Source organism: Hyla sarda, chromosome 3, assembly GCF_029499605.1.
Source record: "Hyla sarda isolate aHylSar1 chromosome 3, aHylSar1.hap1, whole genome shotgun sequence".
NCBI lineage: Eukaryota > Metazoa > Chordata > Amphibia > Anura > Hylidae > Hyla > Hyla sarda.
Window position 1 is genome coordinate 28222302 of NC_079191.1, and position 23396 is coordinate 28245697.

The window sequence follows — 23396 nt, forward strand, 5'->3', positions numbered from 1 at the left end:
AGAAATAGGGACCACAACCATTAGTCGGCACTGTACTCTATGTATGCCCAAGTCACACATTATCCTGTCGATCAGCCTAGAGTTTTCAACCCTCTCAAAGAACTATTACAAGACACATTTTTATGCTCTTTTTACCTCCATAAAGGATTTTTGAGGCTTCAGTGTATCGATCATGTGTATGTTCCCGATAATTGGTAAAGGTTTAGGCCCAGGAGGAAAATTCTCATACTTGTACTTTTTTTGATTCTTATATACACCAGCCAGAAACAGAATGACCACAACAGATAAAATAATCGAGACGGGTTCCATTGTCAATGTGCTCTATGTCAAACCTAGAAGAAAAGCACAAAACATGTAGAGTAACAACATAGAAAACAACTATCACAAGCAATGACGGGTGATCATCTATGGTTCCTCCTATGGATCAGTCCATATGGAAGAAAAAGACTCATAGTCACCCATGTCTCTTTTCCTACATTTAAGAGATAGGCCACGTTTCATGTTTTTCCTATCCGAGATGAATCTAATATACATCTTATGAAAGCTGAGGCCAAGGGTTATATTCACTAACCTGTTGTATTTAGCTTCTTAGAGTAGTTAGTGACGTTATCGACCAGTCTCCTGAGTATTCCTGATGCTGCAGGATGTTATTTATTCTCCTCACTCTCTTAACAATGTTGTCTTTTCTTAGCAACCAAACAAAGCATTCCCCTTCAGTATGCACCACACGTGATTCTTGGCAGTGAGTACAAGGCCTCCTACTCTCCGGAGCAAAGGGATAATCTGTCTCTGTTCCTAAGAAGCTGAAAAGACTTCAAAAAAGTATTGCAAAACTACAACTCCCAGCATTCCTGGGTTGCAGTTTAGCAAGAGCTGAAGGTTCCTTGTTAGGGAGTTTGGCATCACTATGCTTTATGCACTTTATGGGCGCTCTTCCCAGAGAGTGCAATCTCTTTGATACGTATTCAAAGCAGAGAACAATCACCACTGCAACATTAACATAGCAGAGTCCAATCACTTTTGCTACATTAACTCCTTAACGACAGAGGACGTAAATGTACAGATCACGGAATCTGCAACATCGCGGTCACTAAAATGGATGATCGGATCGCCCACAGCGCTGCCGCAGTGATCCGATCATACAGCACAGCAGACGGAGGTCCCCTCACCTGGCTCTGCTGCCTTCCCGGCGTCTTCTGCTCTGATCTGCCTTCCTGCAGACCAGAGCAGAAGATGACCGATAACCCTGATCAGTGCTATGTCCTATACATAGCACTGAACAGGATTAGCAATCGAGTGATAAGTGTAAAAATAAAAGTAAAAAAAAAATAAAGTAAAAAAAATTTGAAAAACCCCCTCCCCAATAAAAACGTAAATTGTCCCATTTTCTCTATTTCCCCCCCAAATACATATTTGGTATTGCCGCATGCATAAATATCTGAACTATTAAAATAAAATGTTAATGATACCATACGGTGAGAAACGGCGAGAAACGTAAAAATAAAAAAAAAATCCAAAATAGATGCTTTTTTATAACAATTTATTCCCCAAAAAATGTATAAAAAATTGATTAAAAGTTCTATATAAGCAAATATGGTATCAATAAAAAGTAAAAATCATGGCACAAAAAATCTGTGTTATCGGCGCTTGACTGCTCCTGCCTGGATTTCAGGCATGGAGCAGTCATTCGTCGATCGGACACCGAGGAGGCAGGTAAGGGCCCTCCCAGTGCCCTGTAAGCTGTTCGGGATGCCACGATTTCACCGCGGTGGTCCCGAACAGCCCGACTGACTAGCTGGGATAGTTTCACTTTCACTTTAGAAGCAGCGGTCAGCTTTGACCGCCGCTTCTAAAGGGTTAATACCGCACATTGCCGCGATCGGTGATGTGTGGTATTAGCCGCAGGTCCCGGCCGTTGATGAGCGCCGGGACTGATGCGATGTGATGCGCGACCCCGCTTTTTTATAACATTTTATTCCCCAAAAAATGTATAAAAAATTTATTAAAAGTTCTATATAACCAAATATGGTATCAATAAAAAGAACAAATCATGGCACAAAAAATGAGCCCTCATACCGCCGCTTATATGGAAAAATGAAAAAGTTATAGGTCTTCAAAATAGAGGGATTTTAAACGTACTAATTTGGTTAAAAAGTTAGCGATTTTTTTTTAGCGCAACAGTAATAGAAAAGTATATTATCATGGGTATCATTTTAATCATATTGACACAAAGAATAAAGAACACGTCATTTTTACCGTAAATTGTACGGCGTGAAAACAAAACCTTCCAAAATTAGCAAAATTGCGTTTTTTCTTTTTAATTTCACCACAGAAATAGTTTTTTTTGGTTGCACCATACATTTTATGGTAAAGTGAGTGATGGCATTACAACGGACAACTGGTCATGCAAAAAACAAGCCCTCATACTAGTCTGTGGATGAAAATATAAAAGAGTTATGATTTTTTTGAAGGCGAGGAGGAAAAAACGAAAAAGTAAAAATTTAATTGTCTGCGTCCTTAAGGCCCAAATAGGCTGCGTCCTTAAGGGGTTAAAGGGGTACTCCGCTGCTTAGCATATTATCCCCTATCCAAATATATGGAATAAGATGTCTTATTGCGAGGGTCCTGCTGCTGGGGCCCCCCGTGATCTCCTGCAGCACCCGGCATTCTAAGCAAATGCCGGGTTCCAGCGGCAATGGTTGTGACATCACAGCCACGCCCCTACATTCCTGCCTCCTTCCATAGACATGAATGGAGGGGACGTGACGTGACATCTTGATCACGGACTGCAGCTCTGAGCATTCTGAACAAAATGTTCAGAGCGCTGGAGCACCGGAGTACCTATTTAACCCCTTAAGGACTCAGGGTTTTTCAGTTTTTGCACTTTCGTTTTTTCCTCCTTACCTTTTAAAAATCATAACCCTTTCAATTTTCCACCTAAAAATCCATATTATGGCTTATTTGTTGGCGTCACCAATTCAAATTTGCAGTGACATTAGTCATTTTACCCAAAAATTCACTGCAAAACGGAAAAAAAATTTCGGTAAAAATGACACCATATCATTATTCTGTAGTTCCATATGGTTAAAATGATCCCTTACTCATATAGGTTTGATTTTGTCGTACTTCTGGAAAATACCATAACTACATGCAGGAAAATTTATACATTTAAAAATGTCATCTTCTGACCCCTATAACTTTTTTGTTTTTCCACGTACAGGGCGGTATGCGGACAAATTTTTTGCGCCTTGATCTGAAGTTTTTTCGGTATGATTTTTGTTTTGATCAGACTTTTTGATCACTTTTTATTCATTTTTTAATGGTATAAAAAGTGACCAAAAATAAGCTTTTTTGGACTTTGGAATTTTTTTGCGCGTACGCCATTGACCGTGCTGTTTAATTAATTATATATTTTTATAAGTCGGACATTTACGCACGCGGCGATACCACATGTTTTTTTTTAAATTTATACTATATTTTTTTTTTTTATGGGAAAAGGGGGGTGATTCAAACTTTTATTAGAGAAGGGGTTAAATGACCTTTATTAACACTTTTTTTTACATTTTTTTTTGCAGTTTTATAGCTCCCATAGGGACCTATAACACTGCACACACTGATCTCCTATGCTGATCACTGGCGTGTATTAACACGCCTGTGATCAGTGTTATCGGCGCTTGACTGTTCCTGCCTGGATCTCAGGCATGGAGCAGTCATTCATCGATCGGACACCGAGGAGGCAGGAAGGGGCCCTCCCAGTGTCCTGTAAGCTGTTCGGGATGCCGCGATTTCACCGCGGCGGTCCCGAACAGCCCGACTCACTAGCCGGGATAGTTTCACTTTCATTTTAGAAGCGGCGGTCAGCTTTGACCGCCGCTTCTAAAGGGTTAATACCGTACATTGCTGCGATCGGCGATGTGTGGTATTAGCCGCGGGTCCCGGCCGTTGATGAGCGCCGGGACTGATGCGATGGGATGCACGACCCCGCTTCATATCGCGGGAGCCGGCGCAGGGCGTAAATATACATCCTGCGTCGTTAAGGGGTTAATATAGCAGAGTCCAATCGCCTTTGCTACATTAAAGGGGTACTCCGGTGGTCAACGTGTTTTTCCATTTTTGACTTACCCTATTTGTTTTGTTTCATTTCTATTCTTGTTGTTTAGGCTACTCTATTTCTGTTTTTTGTTGTCTTTTTATCCCCCACTTTGTTTTCCTATATTTGCTTCTATTTCCTGTTTCTCGCTGTGCTGAAAACTACAAATCCCAGCATGCCACATGCCTTGCAGGTTCGGGGCGGCTCCTTTTTTTTTTTTTTGTTCCGCCCTTTACCCACCCTATTATTTTTCTGGGTCGGCCCCCAGCACACTAATATAATCAGCCTTGGTTGGGTTACACTGTCATACACACACAAAAGGGACTACAACTCCCAGCATGTGTCATTCAGGAGTCTTCAGTCTGTGGTATAACACCAGCATGCTGCCTCTGTAGTCTCCTGGGGGTTGTAGTTGACCACACCTCTATAGGGCATACACCAGTGTTTCCCAGCCAGGGTGCCTCCAGGTGTTGCAAAACTACTACTACCAGCATGCCCAGACAGCCAAAATCTGTCCGGGCATGCTGGGAGTTGTAGTTTTGATACAGCTGAAGAAACCCTGGTTGGGAAACAATGCACTTTGCTTGTAATATACTGAATAGGCTAGGCCAGTGTTTCCCAATCAGTGTGCCTCCAGCTATTGCAAAACTACAACTCCCAGCATGCCCAAAGTCTGTCCAGGCATGCTGGGAGTTGTAGTTTTGCAACAGCTAGAGGCACACTGGTTTGTAAACACTAGTATACACACATATAACAGGGACTACAACTCCCAGAATGTGTCATTCAGGAGTCCCCCCCCCCGCTTCACACATAGAAATTGAGATGAGGGGGCGTGGCTTATTTCTCTCATGCAGTTCTGAAAGAACAGAGAGAAAAAAAAGCCCTGACATGTTGTCCACAGCCTAATCCTAACATGTGGACAATAGTCAGAGATCCAACACAGAACTACAGAACTTCCTGGCCCACAAACAGGTAAGGAAAGAATACACATGCTACACAAACATATAATACATGTCAATTACAAAAAACATGAATATTAAAAGATGCAATATAGCCAAAAATTTTAACCACCGAAGTACTCCTTTAACATAGCAGAGCACAATTGCCACTGCTACATTAACATAGAAAAGCGCAGTCACCTCTGCTACATTAACATAGCAGAATGTAACTAGCCTGAAAAAAGTGTCTGTCAGTACCCTCCTCCCTCCTCTTCTCTGGTCTGGTGCCTCCTCCTGTGAGACTGTTGTATACTACACTCGTGCTCATGCTTTCCCTGAGGCTCTCCGTGAGGTAGAGACCGGTTTACTGAAGAAAACCGCTCCCAGAAGAGAAATCAGCATAGTCACTGTGATTGGCTGAGATTCGCACACCAGTACAGTCCACCAGTACAGTCTCCCTCTGCTCACTATTTTGCAGCCTTGGTATGGGGCGGGTGTGCGCCAATCCCAGTGGCTTTGCTGACTCAGCATTTCTCTTCAGGGAACAGTTTTCTTCAGTACATCGGCTGCACAAGATCAGTCGGACCGAGAGGGTGTTTAGAGGGTCAGCTGGTCCAAGAGGGTGTGGAGGTGTGTGCGACCCAAGGGAGGCGCTGTCAAGTCTAGTTAACCCATGAGTGACTAGCTCATAAAAGTGCTGCAGAAAGAAAGCCTAATGCTGTTGTAAAACGTCAGTGGTCCGTACATGCCGGAAGTTGTAGTTTTGCAGCTGCTGGAGACACATTGGCTAAGGAACACTGCTGTATGTGTTGCCTCCATTGCTCCTCTACAGAACTACTAAAACATTGATGATTGCCTTTCCTTAAAAATAAATAAAATGAAAATGTAATCTAGCAAAATTAATGATTTTATGTGTTTCCTAATAATTGTAGTCACTTAACATAGGTTTTTGTTATAACAAGTGGAAGCGCTCACCGTGCAGTGTGGAGGACGCGGCCGGATCGCTCCTTTCTCTTCTGTCCCTGTGCAATGAACTGCAGGTTGTCAGACACTGAGAGAATATTTAACCCCTGTGCTGACTCACATGATGAAACCTGAGTCCTGTACATCTATAAACATTACATTGCTAAAGTTACCCAGGGAACTATTGACCTATTATTAAGTCATTTCATCCAAAACCGCAGTTATAAAGTTGTTAAATAGATGATGTACAAACTTATTACTTTTATGGAGAATGGTTAAAGAGTAACTCTGCTTTGCTTTTTTTATTCTATTAGCTTATTTTTACATAACCCCAAAACTTACCGTATTTTTCGCCCTATAGGACGCACCGGCATAAAAGACGCATCCAATTTTAAAGGTGCAAAACCTAGAAAAAATAAAAGATTCTGAACCCAACAGTGATCTTCAACCTGCGGACCTCCAGATGTTGCAAAACTACAACTCCCAGCATGCCCGGACAGCCAACGGTTGTCCGGGCATGCTGGGAGTTGTAGTTTTGCAACATCTGGAGGTCCGCAGGTTGAAGACCACTGGTATAGGAGGTAATACTCACGTATCCCCGCCGCTCCGGACCAGTCACCGCTCGTCACAGCTGCCCTGGATGTCGCTCTGCCGCTCCCGCCGCGTCCTCGGGGTGTCCCCGTCGCTCCGAACGTCTTCTTCCCCGGGATCCACGCTCTCTGTCGCTGTCATCATGTCGCTACGCACGCCGCCCCTATTGGATGATGGGACGGCGTGCGCGACGACGTGATGACGACGAAGGAGAGCGCCGGCCATGCAGGGGATCCCGGCACAGAGCAGACACCGAGGAGGCAGGTTAGGTCCCTCCCGGTATCCGGTAAGCTGTTCGGGTCGCCGCGATTTCACCGTGGCGGTCCCGAACAGCCCGACTGAGCAGCCGGGTTAGTGTCACTTTCGCTTCAGATGCGGCGGTCAGTTTTGATCACCGCGTCTGAAGGGTTAATACAGGGCATCACCGCGATCGGTGATGTCCTGTATTAGCCGCAGGTCCCGGCCGTTGATGGCCGCAGCGACCGCCTCGATAGGTGTGTGTATTCGCCGTATAAGACGCACCAACTCCCCCGCCCCAGTTTTGGGGAAGAAAAAGTGCGTCTTATACGGCGAAAAATACGGTATATTGAACTTAGAGCATCTTTTTAAATATTGCACTAGTTGACTACCCTGCGTTGTCCGGTCTTCCTACCTTTAAATTGTGAAAGAGAAAAAGCAGCAATGGCGCTCTTGTCCTCATAGGCCATTCTTATTTCCTGTCCTTATATCCTGACCACTACGTTTGCTTTTTAAAAATTTATTTTTGCTACATTAAAGAAAATTAAGAAAGGCAATAAAAAAAATTACATTTATACACGTGACTAAAGTTTGCAAACACAGGAGCTTTATGGTTCCTTTTATCTGACTAGCAGAATGAGTTGTTTACATTCCTATTAGATATAACCTGCAGGCTTCACCTTTACTCTACCAGCACTATCCCTCACTTACTTCCTACAACAAATCTCGTCTCCTCTTTTCTCTATATGCAGAAGGATTTCACGTTTTACCCGATTGTTTTTATTACGTAACGCAGCAGCCCTCCGCCTCCACGTGACCGCTCTGTAGTGTAACAGTACTGCTGCACATTCTTTTTATACACTGCAGTGCACACTAAATGGTGAGAACATTTCTCTATTATTATATCTAGGACTTATCCACCAGTCTGTTTTTGAGCATATTCTCTAGGATATATATAAAAAATAAAAATAAAAAATAAAAAATATCTCCTATGCATTTCAGGGAATGCCCACTATCAATAATTTGTACTTGGTAGAAGGGTTTCTTGACCAAATGGTGCTGAAAAAATGTATCCTCCTAGCCAGTGCTTCCCATACAGGGTGCCTCTGTTATAAAATTTTAACTCCCAGCGTGCCAAGACAGCCAAAGGCTCTGTCAATAATATTAATCCTGATGTTGGTAGCATGCAGCTGCTGAGCGTGTTTCATGGACATGATGTCACTTACTATTTTTTCATATATTCAAAGGAAATCTGTCACCAGTGTCACCTTCACTAACCTATCTAGGCAATGTGGATATTGGGTGCCAGCAATAAAAAAATAGGGACTTTGTCCAGGCGCTTCCCCTCAAAATCGGGACAAAGTCCCTATTTTTTATTGCTGGCACGCAATATCCACATTGCCTACATAAATTTTGGTTTGACAACTGTCGCCCAAAAGGGACTCTGGAGCAGCTGACCTCAACATCAGAACGAGTTTACATGCCTGCAGAGGTGTTGTGCTCTTAGCGCAACCCTTTCTGATAAGCCTGAATTTACCTTTGTGGGCCAAAGTCTAGTTAACAATATTGCACTAGGAGCGCACCTGTTTTTCTTTTTCTTCTCCTCACCTGCACTAACCTGTTGGTACCGACAGGTAGTGCAGGTGACACTGATGACCTCTGCACTCAACTTGTCCCTTTCCGTGCAGGGGGATTTCCGATAATCTTCTCTGTTAACTTCAGATCTGGGCCCAGCTTGGGGCACGGGCGGAGCTTAGTGACGTTACCATTGCTGTTCTCTAGCAGCAGGACCCAGCAAAGAGCAACAGCAGTGACGTGACTAAGCTCTGCCCATGCCCCAAGCCACTGCTGCTCTCTGCATTGTCCCGCTGCTAGAGAACAGCAGCGGTGATGTTACTAAGCTCCACCCATGTTCCAAGCAGTCCTAGGAGATTACTGGAGATCCCCTGCACGTAACGGGACAAGGTTAGTACCATTGTCATTAGTGTCATCTGCACTGTTGGTACGGACAGGTTAGTGCAGCTGAAACTGATGACAGATTTCCTTTAAAATGCCACAATATTATAATTTTTTTTCTGCTTCAAGCTTTTATACTGCATCGCTATACTTCAGCCTGTGTCCAAATGACAATTTTTTTCCCCAATTTAATTTACATGTAAATTGTGGTGTTGATGGAGTGTTACTGCATACAACCTGTCTAAACTTGTAAGAGATTATTATATATATCTAGAATGCGAATTGGATTTAAGTATATCAGGTAAGGTGTATTTGTGTAATGAGAGATTGTGTTGTCTAAAGAGATGAAGGTCCTATATAAAGGCATTATTATTTACACAATTAATGCCATAAGGATGTTATGGATGTGACAAAAGTAGTGCCACCACAGTACAGAGTATATGGAAAACACATGTGCCTTTTCATTCACCAGTAAGGCTAGGTTCACATTGCCATTTGCATCCGACTCGTTCAAAGTAGGTTTGGATCATTTTTTTCCTCTTGAGCTGAATGGACCCTGAAATGGGTTGGGTGCAAATGACTACTGCCAGGTCCCGACAGACCCCATTCACCTGCATGGGGTCTGTTTATGATTCAGTAAGTTTCGCAGAGTAAAAAAATAAAATAAAAATAGTGCTTGCACCTTTTTTTTTTTTTTCTTTACTAAAAACTTGACTGGAACTGCAAACGGAGCTCTACATAATGGAGCCAGAAGGCAGTGTGAATGAGAGCCCTAAGAATGTAAGTGGACATTAGTGGCAGAAGCAACAGCAGTACCATTAATATTAAGATAGTGTTCACACGGCAGAATTTCTGCACTTAATTCTGCATGGGGGGGGGGGGGGGGAGCTAAAACCTTGCGCTCCCGTATGCAATTCATTTCAATGAGCCGGCCAGAGTGAAACGTTCGGTCCGCTCATTGAAATGAATTACATACAGAAGTGCTTACGAAAGCATACGGGAGCGCAAGGTTTTAGCTCCCCCCTGCCGTATGCGCTAAAGTATGGGAGAAAACGTGATGCGAACCCAGCCTAAGTCAAATCAGCACAAAATAAAAAAAAGAAGTATTTTTAATCAGGATATTGAGAATTTTTTTTTTACCCAGAAGATATTTTGATTTATTATTTCTTTATTTGAATTTTTTTTTTTAAATGCAATTTATAATCATTTAAAAACATTTTTTGTTTTTTACAAATACCAAAATGGCTGGATAGACAATAGTTCAACAATGTAAAGTACCAACGAAGATCACAGCAATTACTATATGCAAAATGACATATGCAAGGGGGGACTGAAGCAAGATAAAGTATATTTTGGTGACAACATTCATTTGATATTATGCAACAACAGGCCTGCAGATAGAGATTGATCAGGTGTCCAGATATAAGCCCGGCCTCTGGTTTTATAATGATCCTTTCCAGTACCGAGTTGGGAAAGGAGCAGAAAGAGCCACCATGACAGTTATGGGTGGCCTGAGAGATGTAAAAGTTTCCTCCAGTTGTGTGTTGCCTTAAAGGGGTACTCCGCTGCTCAGTTTTTGGAAAAAAACTGTCCCGAACGCTGGAGTCGGGAGCTTGTGACGTCATAGCCCTGCCCCTCGTGACGTCACACCCGCCCCCTCAATGCAAGTCTATGGGAGGAGGAGGGACAGCCGCCACGCCCCCTCCCATAGACTTGCATTGGGGGGGGCATGACATTAGGAGGGGCGGGGCTATGACATCACAAACTCCTGGCTCCAGCGTTCGGAACAGTTTGTTCCAAACACTGAGCAGCGGAGTACCCCTTTAAGTTGGCACATTTAGCTTAAATGGTAAAAAATTCTCTCATCTGCGAGGGATAGCACAGATTTCATGAGGTAATGGGGAATTAGTTAACCCTGGGGTGGAGTTAAGATCCAGCTCTGCACCTGGTGGGGCTTGGAATGTGAAGTTCTGTAGCAGGGTTGTGAAGAACAGGAACAATTCAATTTTTGCTAAATTCTCTCCAGCACAACTTCTTTTACCTGGATAAAAAAAAATAAAAAAATAAAAAAAATAAAAAAAAGGGTTATAATAATCAGGTACAAATAAAAAGTACTAAAGAGGTTGTATAGGATAGGAACAAAATGGCTGCCTTCACCCTAAAACAAGGCTTCAACCTTACACAGGCCAGCAGGGCATGAGCAGAGATCTCTTTAAATAAGTTCTTTGAGTTTACAAGACAGACAGCCAGCTCACTGAGGGATCATGTTAAATGCTGGTGCGAGCTATAGCCAATGTATACACATTATGTCAACTGGTAAACTGATCTAAGCTTTACTATAACTGTCTGGATAAGTTTTAAGTATAGTCAGTGTCGCCTTTATCAGCTTTAACTATCATGATCGATCTTGAAGACTTTAGATAGAAAACAGACACCAGCTACATGTGTGTCCTCCTTTACCTTTCATTGAATTTAGTTATGAATATATCATATAAAAATATGTATCATGAGAAATTGGAATCCCTATCTACTATATCAACCATGATTGAAAACTAATGTCAGCATAAGCACGAAGGAATATGTTGTAGCATATTTCAGCATCCGTAGCCAATTTACTGAAATAAAATGGTTCAAGTATATTCTGATATAGGATATAATTTCCATGACACTTTGTTAGGGATGTTTTTTTTACCCAATGAGAAGGGGATGAAGGCCTCATTCTTCTTGAACTTTCCTTGCAAATCAAGAAAGTGTTCTGGATAAAACTCTTCCGGCTTCTCAAAGTAAGATTTATCTCGCAGAGCAGAGTGCAGCAATGGGATGATTGTTGTTCCCTAAGGATAATATAGATAAAAAGAGAAGATCACAAATTTCAGCAGCCATCCCATAGAGTCTGTAGTGCCTGGAACTATAGGAACTCTGTGTGCTGCTATATGGTGCCTTCATACAAATTGGTATTATGAAGAACTTGTATTCATATGCAATACAACCAACAGACATCTGCATGCCCCTCTAGAAGTGTATCTTGGAACTTCTAGGCCCCAGTGCAAAGTCTAACAGGGCTCCTATAATGATAACATGCGTTTTGTAGTAATGGATTCTGCATATGGGCTAGAGGGACCCTTTGGACAACCTTAAGCTCAAGTACCAGGTGAGACCCCTCTGTACATTCATATAAAGCAGTATATGAATAGGTTATAACGGAACAGATAAACACAGCTAGTTGTTTCTAAAAACAGCACCATACCTGTCCCCAGGTGGTGTGTGTAGCATTACATATTGACTCTATTCACGTCAATGGAACTAATAGGTAATAACTAGAGATGAGCGAACTTTTCAAAAAATTTGTTTCGGACGATTCGCTGAATTTTCCCGAAAAGTTTGTTTCGATCCGAATTTGTTCGCGGCAAATCAATATAAAAAAAAAGGCTATTTCTAGCCTACATACAGCCTCTATAGGGGTATAGAACACTTTGCTGTGTCCTAAAACGCATATGGAGTGTGCTGGGGTAGTGAAATAATACTGTTATTCAGAATAACATGCAGATTACTGGCATCGCTCTTAGAATCACTGCCGCACAGCAGCACAATGACAGAGCCTGGTGGTGGCATCAGTGTCAGGAGACCATATAGTGACTGAATGACATAGCGTGGACATTTTGGCAGCAAGAGGAGACCATTTAGTGGCTGAATGACACAGCGTGGAGGTGTTGGCAGCATGAGGAGACCATATAGTGGCTGAATGACAGCGTGGACATGTTGGCAGCAAGAGGAGACCATTTAGTGGCTGAATGGCACAGTGTGGAGTTGGCTGATGCACTAGTACACTACACACCAGGGCTTCACAATCCTCCCCCAAAAAACACCACAATACATGAAACTTTTGACAAAGATTTCTCATAGGTAGCACCCGCTATCCAAAAATTAGAAATTTCCAGACCCAGGCCCCACCTCTGCGGCATCAGGAACCCATATATATTGCCTGAAGGACACAGCCTGGAATTGGCTGATGCACCAGTACACACCCGGGCTTCACAATCCCCTCCAAAAAACAACATTTTAGAAATGTTTTAAAGAAATACCTTTGTGTAAGAACAAGCGCATATCCAACAGTTCACAAGACTCTATAATGCAGGACGGTGGACCACCCAAAGATATTCTTCTCAAAAATAATAAACCACACAATGTTTGAAATTTGGTTAAAAAAAATTACTACTACATGTGTGTAAGCGCATCTGTCCCCAAAAGATCAGATCACAAAAGGATTCTAAATCGCCAAAAATGATTAAGCAGAGTTAATCCCTCTCCACAGATTTTATATATAATATATATAATATATATATATATATATATATATATATATATATATATATATATATATATATATATATATATATATATATATATAATATATATATATATATTTATATTTATATATATATATATATTTATATAATATATATTTATATAATATATATTTATATAATATATATTTATATAATATATATTTATATAATATATATTTATATAATATATATTTATTTATATAATATATATTTATTTATATAATATATATTTATTTATATAATATATATTTATTTATATAATATATATTTATTTATATAATATACATATATTTATATAATATACATATATTTATATAATATACATATATTTATATAATATACATATATTTATATAATATACATATATTTATATAATATACATATATTTATATAATATACAATATACATATATTTATATAATATACATATATTTATATAATATACATATATTTATATAATATACATATATTTATATAATATACATATATTTATATAATATACATATATTTATATAATATACATATATTTATATAATATACATACTTATATAATATACATACATACACATACATACACATACACATACATACACATACATACACATACATACACATACACATACACATACACATACACATACATATACATACACATATACATATACATACACTTTTTTTTTCTCATTAAAATTCACACGCAACAAGCGTTCCGTTGTGTAACGGTTAGCATTCTTCAAAATTCAATTTTATTACTGATACAATTATCAGTAAATTTAACAATAACACTACCCAAGAGTGTTTAATTACCCCATACATTGCCCCAGAGGGTTTCATAACCAACCACAATAGAGAAAATTTTGTTGTAGGAGCATGGTCAATCTACTCAGACCCATCTGTCATTGGTGGCTGGAAATCCTGGCTGATCCATCCCTGATTCAGTTTCTCCACATTTTTAGTGGACAGACGAGTTCGCCTTGGTGTGACCATGACCCCGGCCGCACTAAACACCCGCTCTGATGGCACTTTACTTCCCCCCCCCCCCGAGTCAGACCTGCGAGTGGATGGACCATGTGGCCGACTACATAAAAGCTCCCTGAAGTAGGTCAGTTTGTCCTCCCTCTCAGCGGGTGTAAAAAAGGCCCCCATTCTGGGTCAGTAGCGAGGGTCTAACAAGATGGAGATCCAGAAGTCATCGCGCTGACGAATTTTGACAATTCGGGGGTCACTACGCAAGCAACTCAGCATGCATCGTGCCATTTTTGACAGTGACTCACTGGGACTACCTGCCTCCATCTCCACTGCATACTGCCACGGTGTGTCTAGATCCTCTGTCTCGCCTCCCTCGTAATAACCCTCCAGCTCCTCTGGCTGCTCCTGCTCCTCCTGTCCAATGACCAGAAACACCGGCCATTTCATCCACCGTAAACTGTGCTCCACTCTGCCCCTCATCATCCTCCTCCAGTTCATCCCCCACAGGACTCATGTAGCCTTCTGATGTAGGCGCAACGTCTTCATTGCTGTGACCAGCCAGGTTTTCAATAATTTTTTGGAGTAAATGTAGGAGTGGAATTAAGTCGTTCATTGTGTAATTCGAGCGACTAACAAAAAATGTGGCTTCCTCAAAGGGCCTCAGCAAACGGCAGGTGTCACGTATGAGCTGCCACTCGTTCACATTAAGGTTACACAGGGGAGTACTCCTATCTGCTTGTATCATCAAAAAATCCTTGATGGCTTTTTTTGTTCGTATAGTCTGTCCAACATATGGAGGGTGGAATTCCAATGTGTGGCAACGCCACAAATGAGACTATGTTGTGGGATACCGTTCTGACGCTGCAGCTCAAGCAAAGTGTGCTTGGTGGTGTACGAGTGGCTGAAGTGCATGCACAGTTTCTTTGCCATTGTCAGGAAGTCTTGCAAATGGGGTGAAGACTTGATGAACTTCTTGAAAACCAGATTCAACACGTGTGCCATGCACTTCCTTGTCGCAGCGCGGACACGATGTTCTTCCCGTTGTCGGTCACCCTGGGTCCCATTTCCAGATTGTGGAGTAAGCCATACTCTGATTTCTTCCCTAATTGACTTTAGCAGTTCCTCCCGTGTGACTCCGTTCGCCAAGGCAAACCATGTGAAGGACGGCTTGACACCGCTGTGCCCTACACACGTGGTACGATGAAGGGCCACCGAGATTTAGACATGCAATGGAGGCCGAGGACACGGGGGAGGAGGAGGAGGACTCTCCACCTCAGCTCGGCACAAGCAATCAATTCCCTGAAAGCTGCAGAGTCCACCAGTTGGAAAGGGAGGGACTGCAACACCAGCAACTTGGACAGGAGCACATTCAACTTCTGCGCCGTTGGATGAGTGGGCGCATACTGTTGTCTCTTGGACATGGCTTCGCTGATCGATTGAAGCAGGAGCACAAGAAGGAGGGTTTGACACAATGCTCCCTTCGGCTGAGGTGGTGGAGCCTTGGCTGGATGACGGAGGGATGGCCACTGGGTGATGCGGCAGGCTGGACCACTACATCGGAGCCACGGTTATCCCAGGCCGCTTTATAGTGGTGAATCATGTGTTGACGCAGGGCCGTGGTGTCGAGACTGGGACCCTGGCCACACTTCACTTTCTGCCGACAGATTTTGCATGCGACTACGCTAAGGTCCTCCGTATTCTTTATGAAGAACACCCACACCACAGAATAGCTGATTTTCCCACCCGCAGTTTGCACTATTTCACTGCTATTGGCGCCGTCTCCAGGAACCCCTGTTCCACTAACTCCCTGAATGGTAGCTTGCCGCGAAGCAGGTGGTCTCCCCCTGGCACGTTTGGCTCCTGAATTTCCTCTACTGCCACCACCACGCTGATTGCCAACCATGCTACCGCCTTGCTGCCTCATAGACAAAGAGCAAATCTCTTCTCCCGATGATCATGAAGCCCCGGCTTCTGCACCCGGCTCCCAATTGCGATCGGCTTCATCATCTCAAAAGATGTGTGCACGTCACTGATGTCCTCCTCGTGTTCCACAACAGTGTCTGCCTCAGGTCCCTGAACAATTGAAACACCGCCTCCCACGTCACTCTCCACATCACTACTTGCCCGCCTTGCAGAGCAAGGGACGCATGTCTCCTCACATTCTTGGCTGCCCATTAGCTGCTGACTGTCCTCTATTGGATCGTCCTCAGTAAATAGTGGAGCTGAGCCAAAAGCATGAGATACTTTGGGAGAGGGAACAGCATAGGACAAAGGCAATGGGATTACGGGGACTGTTCCCGGGCTATGCCAACTGAGGGTTGTGTCTGAGGAACCCACCGACTCTTGACTGGGGTTGTCAGATGTCGCTTGTGATGATGAGGATGAGTGTGTAAACCAATTGACGAGGAGAGATGGGTCGACGACACGACATCTGGGTGTTAACGGGAGCTCAGGCCTAATGCTGCGATTCCTGCTGCCACCCGCCCCAAGTCTGCTGCCAACTCTGCCTGACGTATGTAGGCCTCTGCCCCTTCTCTGTGCATGTCCTGGCACTTCCCTGCCTGACATACTTAGTGCGTTTATGAGGGTATAGAACAGCAGCAGGCGATTACTTACGGATGTCCTTTCAAAGTATATAGGCCCTAGGCAGAATAACAGTTACGAAATAGTACACTCCTTTGTTGTATGTATGCCCTTTGCAATGATGACCGCACTGGTATGCATATTTCTACGCAGAAAAAACACTTTTTTTTTTTAAATACACCAGCAGGTGTATACTAATGTGTGGAATAGCACCGAATTTAGCACAGAGACAGAATAACAGGTAGTAAATAGTACATTACTTGGTTCTATGTATGCCCTTTGCAATGATGAGCGCACTGTTAAGCGTATTTATATGCAGAAAAAAATTTTTTTTGTTGTATACATCAGCCGGTGTATACTAATGTGTGGAATAGCACTGAATTTAGCACCGAGACAGAAATACAGGTACTAAATAGTACACTACTTGGTTGTATGCATGCCCTTTGCAATGATGACTGAAATAAAAAAGCACAAACTGATGCGCTCTGTAGTGTAACACCAAAGGTGAGTTGATAACGCTAAGTGTGAATTGCGCTTACCACATGAAGTTGTACTCCAACCAATTACAACAATGGAACAGGGAGTATCATCAAAGGGTCTCTGCAGCTTTGTCCCGCTGAAATAGAATCACAATAAAAACAAGCAATCTCCAGGTAGCAGAGCAGGATCAATGGAAGCGCTGAGACCAGATAAGAAGTTAAAAGGATTTATTTCCCATAATGCAACGCGTTTCACGGTCACCCGCATCCTCAGGCATGTCTAAGGAAGCGGTTGACAGTGAAATGCTTTGCATTATGGGAAATAAATCCTTTTAACTTCTTATCTGGTCTCAGCACTTCCATTGATCCCGCTCTGCTACCTGGAGATTGCTTCTTTGCAATGATGAGCGCACTGTTAACCCCTTAAGGACCAAGGGCGTACCTGTACCTATATCAGCAGGCACCCCGCGCAAATGCCCAGGGGGGGGTCATCAGACCCCCCCCCCCCCCCCCCCCATGTCGGCGATCGCCGCAAATCGCAAGTGAATTCACACTTGCGATTTGCGGCTATTCCGGGTCATACGGGTCTATAGTGACCCGGTGACCCGGAAAATAAAGGGGATCGCGGATGTCCTAGACACCCACAATCCCCCTGTAGCAATAGGAGTGAGGTGGCAGAGGTGCCACCCCTCCTCTCTGCTATTGGTGGTCTAGACGCGACCACCAATAGCAGATCGGGGGCAGAGGGGTTTACTTTCGGTTTCCCCGTTCTGCCCACCTACAATAGGCGGGGCAGGACGGGGAAACAGACAGGGACTGGCGCCGAAGATCCACTTACCCATCGGTGATGATCAGCGGGGGCAGCGGGCGGCGATCGGCTGAAGAAGAGGACGGCGACGCAGCTCCCTGGATCTGACGGAAGCCGGTGAGTTACTTAGCAACATCTGGAGGGCTACAGTCTGAGACCACTATAGTGGTCTCTAAACTGTAACCCTCCAGATGTTGCAAAACTACAACTCCCAGCATGCCCAGAGAGCTGTTTAGGCTTACTCGGAGTTGCAGTTTTGCAACAGCGGGAGGTCTACAGTTTGAGACCACTGCACAGTGATCTCTATACTGTGCACCTCCAGATCTTGTAAAACTACAACTCCCAGCATGCCCACACAGCAGTTTGCTGTCTGGGCATTATGGGAGTTTTAGTTTTGCAACATCTGGAGGTCCACAGTTAGGAGACCACTGTGCAGTGGTCTCTAAACTATAGCTCTCCAGATGTTGCAAAACTGCAACTCCCAGCATGCCTAAACAGCAAACAGCTGTCTCTGCATGCTGGGAGTTGTAGTTGTGTACCTCCAGCTGTTGCATAACTACATCTCCCAGCATGTCTTTCAGCGATCAGTACATGCTGGGAGTTGAAGTTTTGCAACAGCTGGAGGCACATTGGTTGGAAAATACTGAGTTAGGTAACAGAACCTAACTGAAGGTTTTCCAACCAGTGTGCCTCCAGCTGTTGCAAAAGTACAACTCCCAGCATGCACGGTCTGTCAGTACATGCTGGGAGTTGTAGTTTTGAAACAGCTGGAGGTTTGCCCCCCCATGTGAACGTACAGGGTACATTGACACTGGCGGGTTTACAGTAAGTTTTCTGCTTCAAGTATGAGCTGCGGCAAACTTTTCGCCGCAGCGCAAACTCCTAGCGGTAAATTCACTGTAAACCTCCGCCAGTGTGAACGTACCCTAAAAACACTATACTACACTACCACATAATAAAGGGTAAAAACACTACATATACACCCCCTTACACTGCCCCCCCAATAAAAATAAAAAACGTATTGTACGGCAGCGTTTCCAAAACGGAGCCTCCAGCTCTTGCAAAACAACAACTCACAGCATTTCCGGACAGCCAATGACTGTCCAGGCATGCTGGGAGTTTAGCAACAGCTGGAGGCACCCTGTTTGGGAATCACTGGCGTAGAATACCCCTATGTCCACCCCTGTGCAATCCCTAATTTAGTCCTCAAATGCGCATGGAGCTCTCTCACTTCGGAGCCCTGTTGTATTTCAAGGAAACAGTTTGGTGCCACATATGGGGTATCTCTGTACTCGGGAGAAATTGCACTACTAATTTTGGGGGCTTTTTTCCCCTTTTACCCCTTATGAAAAAGAAAAGTTGGGGTCTACACCAGCCTGTTAGTGTAAAAAAAAATTTTTTTACACTAATATTCTGGTGTTGTCCTTTACTTTTTATTTTCACGGGAGGTAAAAGGAAAAAAAGACCCCCAAAATTTGTAACGAAATTTCTCCTGAGTACGGAACTACCCCATTTGTGGGCGTAAAATGCTCTGCGGACGCACAACAAGGCTCAGGAGTAAGAGCGCACCATGTACATTTGAGGCCTAAATTGGTGATTTGCACAGGGGTGGCTGATTTTATAGCGGTTCTGACATAAACCCAAAAAAATAAATACCCACATGTGACCCCATTTTGGAAACGACACCCCTCACGGAACGTAACAAGGGGTATAGTGAGCCTGAACACCCCACAAATTTTCATTAAAGTTGGATGGGAAAAGGAAAAAAAAAAAATTTTTCCACTAAAATGCTGGTGTCACCCTAAATTTTTCATTTTCACAAGGGGAAATAAAAAAAAAAGCCCCTCAAAATTTGTAACCCCATTTCTTCTGAGTAAGAACATACCCCATATGTGGATGTAAAGAGCTCTATGGGTGCACTACAATGCTCAGAAGAGAAGGAGCGCCATTGGGATTTTGAAGAGAAAATTTGTCCGGAATTGAAGGCCACTTGTGTTTACAAAGCCCCCATGGTACCAGAACAATGGACCCCCCCCCCATATGTGACCCAATTTTGGAAGCTACACCCCTCATGTAATGTAATAAGGGGTACAGTGAGCATTTACGCCCTACAGGTGTCCAACAGATTTTTGGAACAGTGATCCGTGAAAATGAAAAATTTAATTTTCCATTTGCACAGCCCACTGTTCCAAAGATCTGTCAAACGCCAGTGGGGTGTAAATGCTCTCTGCACCACTTATTAAATTCTGTGAGGGGTGTAGTTTCCAAAATAGGGTCACATGTGGGGGGTCCACTGTTCTGGCACTACGGGGGGCTTTGTAAATGCACATGGCCCCTGACTACCATTCCAAACGAATTCTCTTTCCAAAAGCTCAATGGTGCTCCTCCTCGTCTGAGCATTGTAGTTCGCCCATAGTGCACTTCAGGTCAACTTATGGGGTACCTCCATACTCAGAAGAGATTGGGTTACAAATTTTGGGGGGTATTTTCTGCTATTAACCCTTGCAAAAATGTGAAATTTGGGGGGGGAAACACATTTTAGTGAGAACATTTTTTTTTTTTTTTTTTACATATGCAAAAGTCGTGAAACACCTGTGGGGTATTAAGGCTCACTTTATTCCTTGTTACGTTCCCCAAGGGGTCTAGTTTCCAAAATGGTATGCCATGTGTTTTTTTTTTTTTTGCTGTTCTGGCACCATAGGGGCTTCCTAAATGTAACATGCCCCCCAAAACCATTTCTGAAAAACGTACTCTCCAAAATTCCCTTGTTGCTCCTTCGCTTCTGAGCCCTCTACTGCGCCCGCCGAACAATTTACATAGACATATGAGGTATGTCCTTACTCTAGAGAAATTTGGCTACAAATATAAGTATACATTTTCTCCTTTTACCCCTTATAAAAATTAAAAAATTGGGTTTACAAGGACATGCAAGTAAAAAATGAAGATTGTGAATTTTCTCCTTCACTTTGCTGCTATTCCTGTGAAACACCTAAAGGGTTAAAACACTTACTGATTGTCATTTTGAATAGTGTTGAGCGGCATAGGCCATATTCGAATTCGCGAATATTCGCGAATATATGGACGAATATTCGTCATATATTCGCGAATATTCGCATATTCGTTATATTCTCGTTTTATTTTCGCATATGCGTAAATTCGCGTATGCGAAAATTCACATGCGAATATTAGCATATACAAAATTAACATACGCGTAAATTCGCATATGCGAATATTCTCATATGCTAATTTTCGCATATGCGAATTCTCGCGCGCCAGTCTCACACAATTGTATTACAGCCTTCTTTACACCACACAAGCTGGAAGCAGAGAGGGGTGATCACTGTGATGTGTACTGTGAAAAAAAAAAAAAAAAAAAAACGACGAATATTCGTAATTACGAATACATAGCGCTATATTCGCAAAATTCGCGAATTCGCGAATATGCGATATTCGCAAATAATATTCGAATTGCGAATATTCGTGAGCAACACTAATTTTGAATACTTTGGTGGGTGTAGTTTTTATAATGGGGTCATTTGTGGGATATTTCTAATATGAAGACCCTTCAAATCCACTTCAAACCTGAACTGGTCCCTGAAAAAAAGAGTTTCAAAATTTTTTGAAAAATTGGAAAATTGCTGCTGAACTTTGAAGCCCTCTGGTGTCTTCCAAAATTTTATGATGCAAACATATTGGAAATGTGAAGAAAATATTATTTGGAATATCCATTTTCCTTACAAGCAGAAAGCTTTAAAGTTAGAAAAATGCTAAATTTTCGAATTTTCCATCAAATTTTGGGATTTTTCACCAAGAAAGGATGCAAGTTACCACAAAATTTTACCACTGTGTTAAAGCAGAATATGTCGCGAAGAAACAATCTCGGAATCAGAATGATAACTAAAAGCATTCCAGAGTTATTAATGTTTAAAGTGACAGTGGTCAGTTGTGCAAAAAACGCTCTGGTCCTAAGGTGTAAAATGGCCTGGTCCTTAACCCCTTAAGGACTGAGCCCTTTTTCACCTTAAGGACTCGGCCATTTTTTGCAAATCTGACCACTGTCACTTTAAACATTAATAACTCTGGAATGCTTTTAGTTATCATTCTGATTCCGAGATTGTTTTTTCGTGACATATTCTACTTTAACGTAGTGGTAACATTTTTTGGTAACTTGCATCCTTTCTTGGTGAAAAATCCTAAAATTTGATGAAAAATTAGAAAATTTAGCATTTTTCTAACTTTAAAGCTTTCTGCTTGTAAGGAAAATGGATATTCCAAATAATTATTATTTTCTTTATTCACATTTCCAATATGTCTACTTTATGTTTGCATCATAAAATTGACGTGTTTTTACTTTTGGAAGACACCAGAGGGCTTCAAAGTTCCGCAGCAATTTTCCAATTTTTCACAAAATTTTTAAACTCGCTTTTTTTCACAGACCAGTTCAGGTTTGAAGTGGATTTGAAGGGTCTTCATATTAGAAATACCCCACAAATGACCCCATTATAAAAACTGCATCCCCAAAAGTATTCAAAATGACATTCAGTAAGCGTTTTAACCCTTTACGGGTTTCACAGGAATAGCAGCAAAGTGAAGGAGAAAATTCACAATCTTCATTTTTTACACTCGCATGTTCTTGTAGACCCAATTTTTGAATTTTTGCAAGGGGTAAAAAGGAGAAAATTTTTACTTGTATTTGAAACCCAATTTCTCTCGAGTAAGCACATACCTCATATGTCTATGTAAAGTGTTCGGCGGGCGCAGTAGAGGGCTCAGAAGGGAAGGAGCGTCAAATGGTTTTTGGGGGGCATGTCACCTTTAGGAAGCCCCTATGGTGCCAGAACAGCAAAAAAAAAAAAAAAACACATGGCATACCATTTTGGAAACTAGACCCCTTGGGGGAACGTAACAAGGGGTAATGTGAACCTTAATACCCCACAGGTGATTCACGACTTTTGCATATGTAAAAAATATATATATATTTTTGCCTAAAATTCTAGGTTTCCCTAAAGTTTTAAATTTTTAAAAAGGGTAATAGCAGAAAATACCCCCCAAAATTTGAAGCCCAATTTCTCCCGAGTACGGCGATACCCCATATGTGACCCTTAACTGTTGCCTTGAAATACGACAGGGCTCCAAAGTGAGAGCGCCATGCGCATTTGAGGCCTAAATTAGGGATTGCATATGGGTGGACATAGGGGTATTCTACGCCAGTGATTCCCAAACAGGGTGCCTCCAGCTGTTGCAACACTCCCAGCATGCCTGGACAGTCAACGGCTGTCCGACAATACTGGGAGTTGTTGTTTTGCAACAGCTGGAGGCTCCGTTTTGGAAACCGTGGCGTACCAGACGTTTTTCATTTTTATTGGGGAGGGGAGGGGGGCTGTGTAGGGGTATGTGTATATGTAGTGTTTTTTACTTTTTATTTTATGTTTTGTTA

General features: G+C 42.5%; 3 protein-coding genes across 10 annotated transcripts in view; 1 reads left to right on the forward strand and 2 right to left on the reverse strand.

Annotated features, from left to right (window-relative positions):
- The window catches only part of LOC130361228 (cytochrome P450 2K6-like), a 91652-nt gene extending 90760 nt beyond the window's left edge, over positions 1-892 (reverse strand). Inside the window, exons 1-2 of the mRNA XM_056563979.1 lie at positions 572-892; positions 136-332 (exon numbers count right to left, since the gene is read on the reverse strand). Coding sequence (XP_056419954.1) covers positions 136-309 — 174 coding nt within the window. The 5' untranslated portion in view covers positions 310-332; positions 572-892. The remainder of the gene's footprint in view (positions 1-135; positions 333-571) is intronic.
- LOC130361225 (serine/threonine-protein kinase SBK1-like) overlaps positions 1-23396 on the forward strand; it is a 613716-nt gene that overhangs the window by 372480 nt on the left and 217840 nt on the right. The gene's annotated exons all lie outside the window — the stretch shown is intronic.
- The window catches only part of LOC130361219 (cytochrome P450 2B4-like), a 45251-nt gene continuing 32406 nt past the window's right edge, over positions 10552-23396 (reverse strand). For 2 of the 3 annotated variants that reach the window (XM_056563952.1, XM_056563950.1), the window contains exons 10-11: positions 11468-11609; positions 10552-10816 (exon numbers count right to left, since the gene is read on the reverse strand). In XM_056563952.1, coding sequence (XP_056419927.1) covers positions 10638-10816; positions 11468-11609 — 321 coding nt within the window. In that variant the 3' untranslated portion in view covers positions 10552-10637. The remainder of the gene's footprint in view (positions 10817-11467; positions 11610-23396) is intronic. The other variant, XM_056563953.1, reaches the window with a different exon arrangement.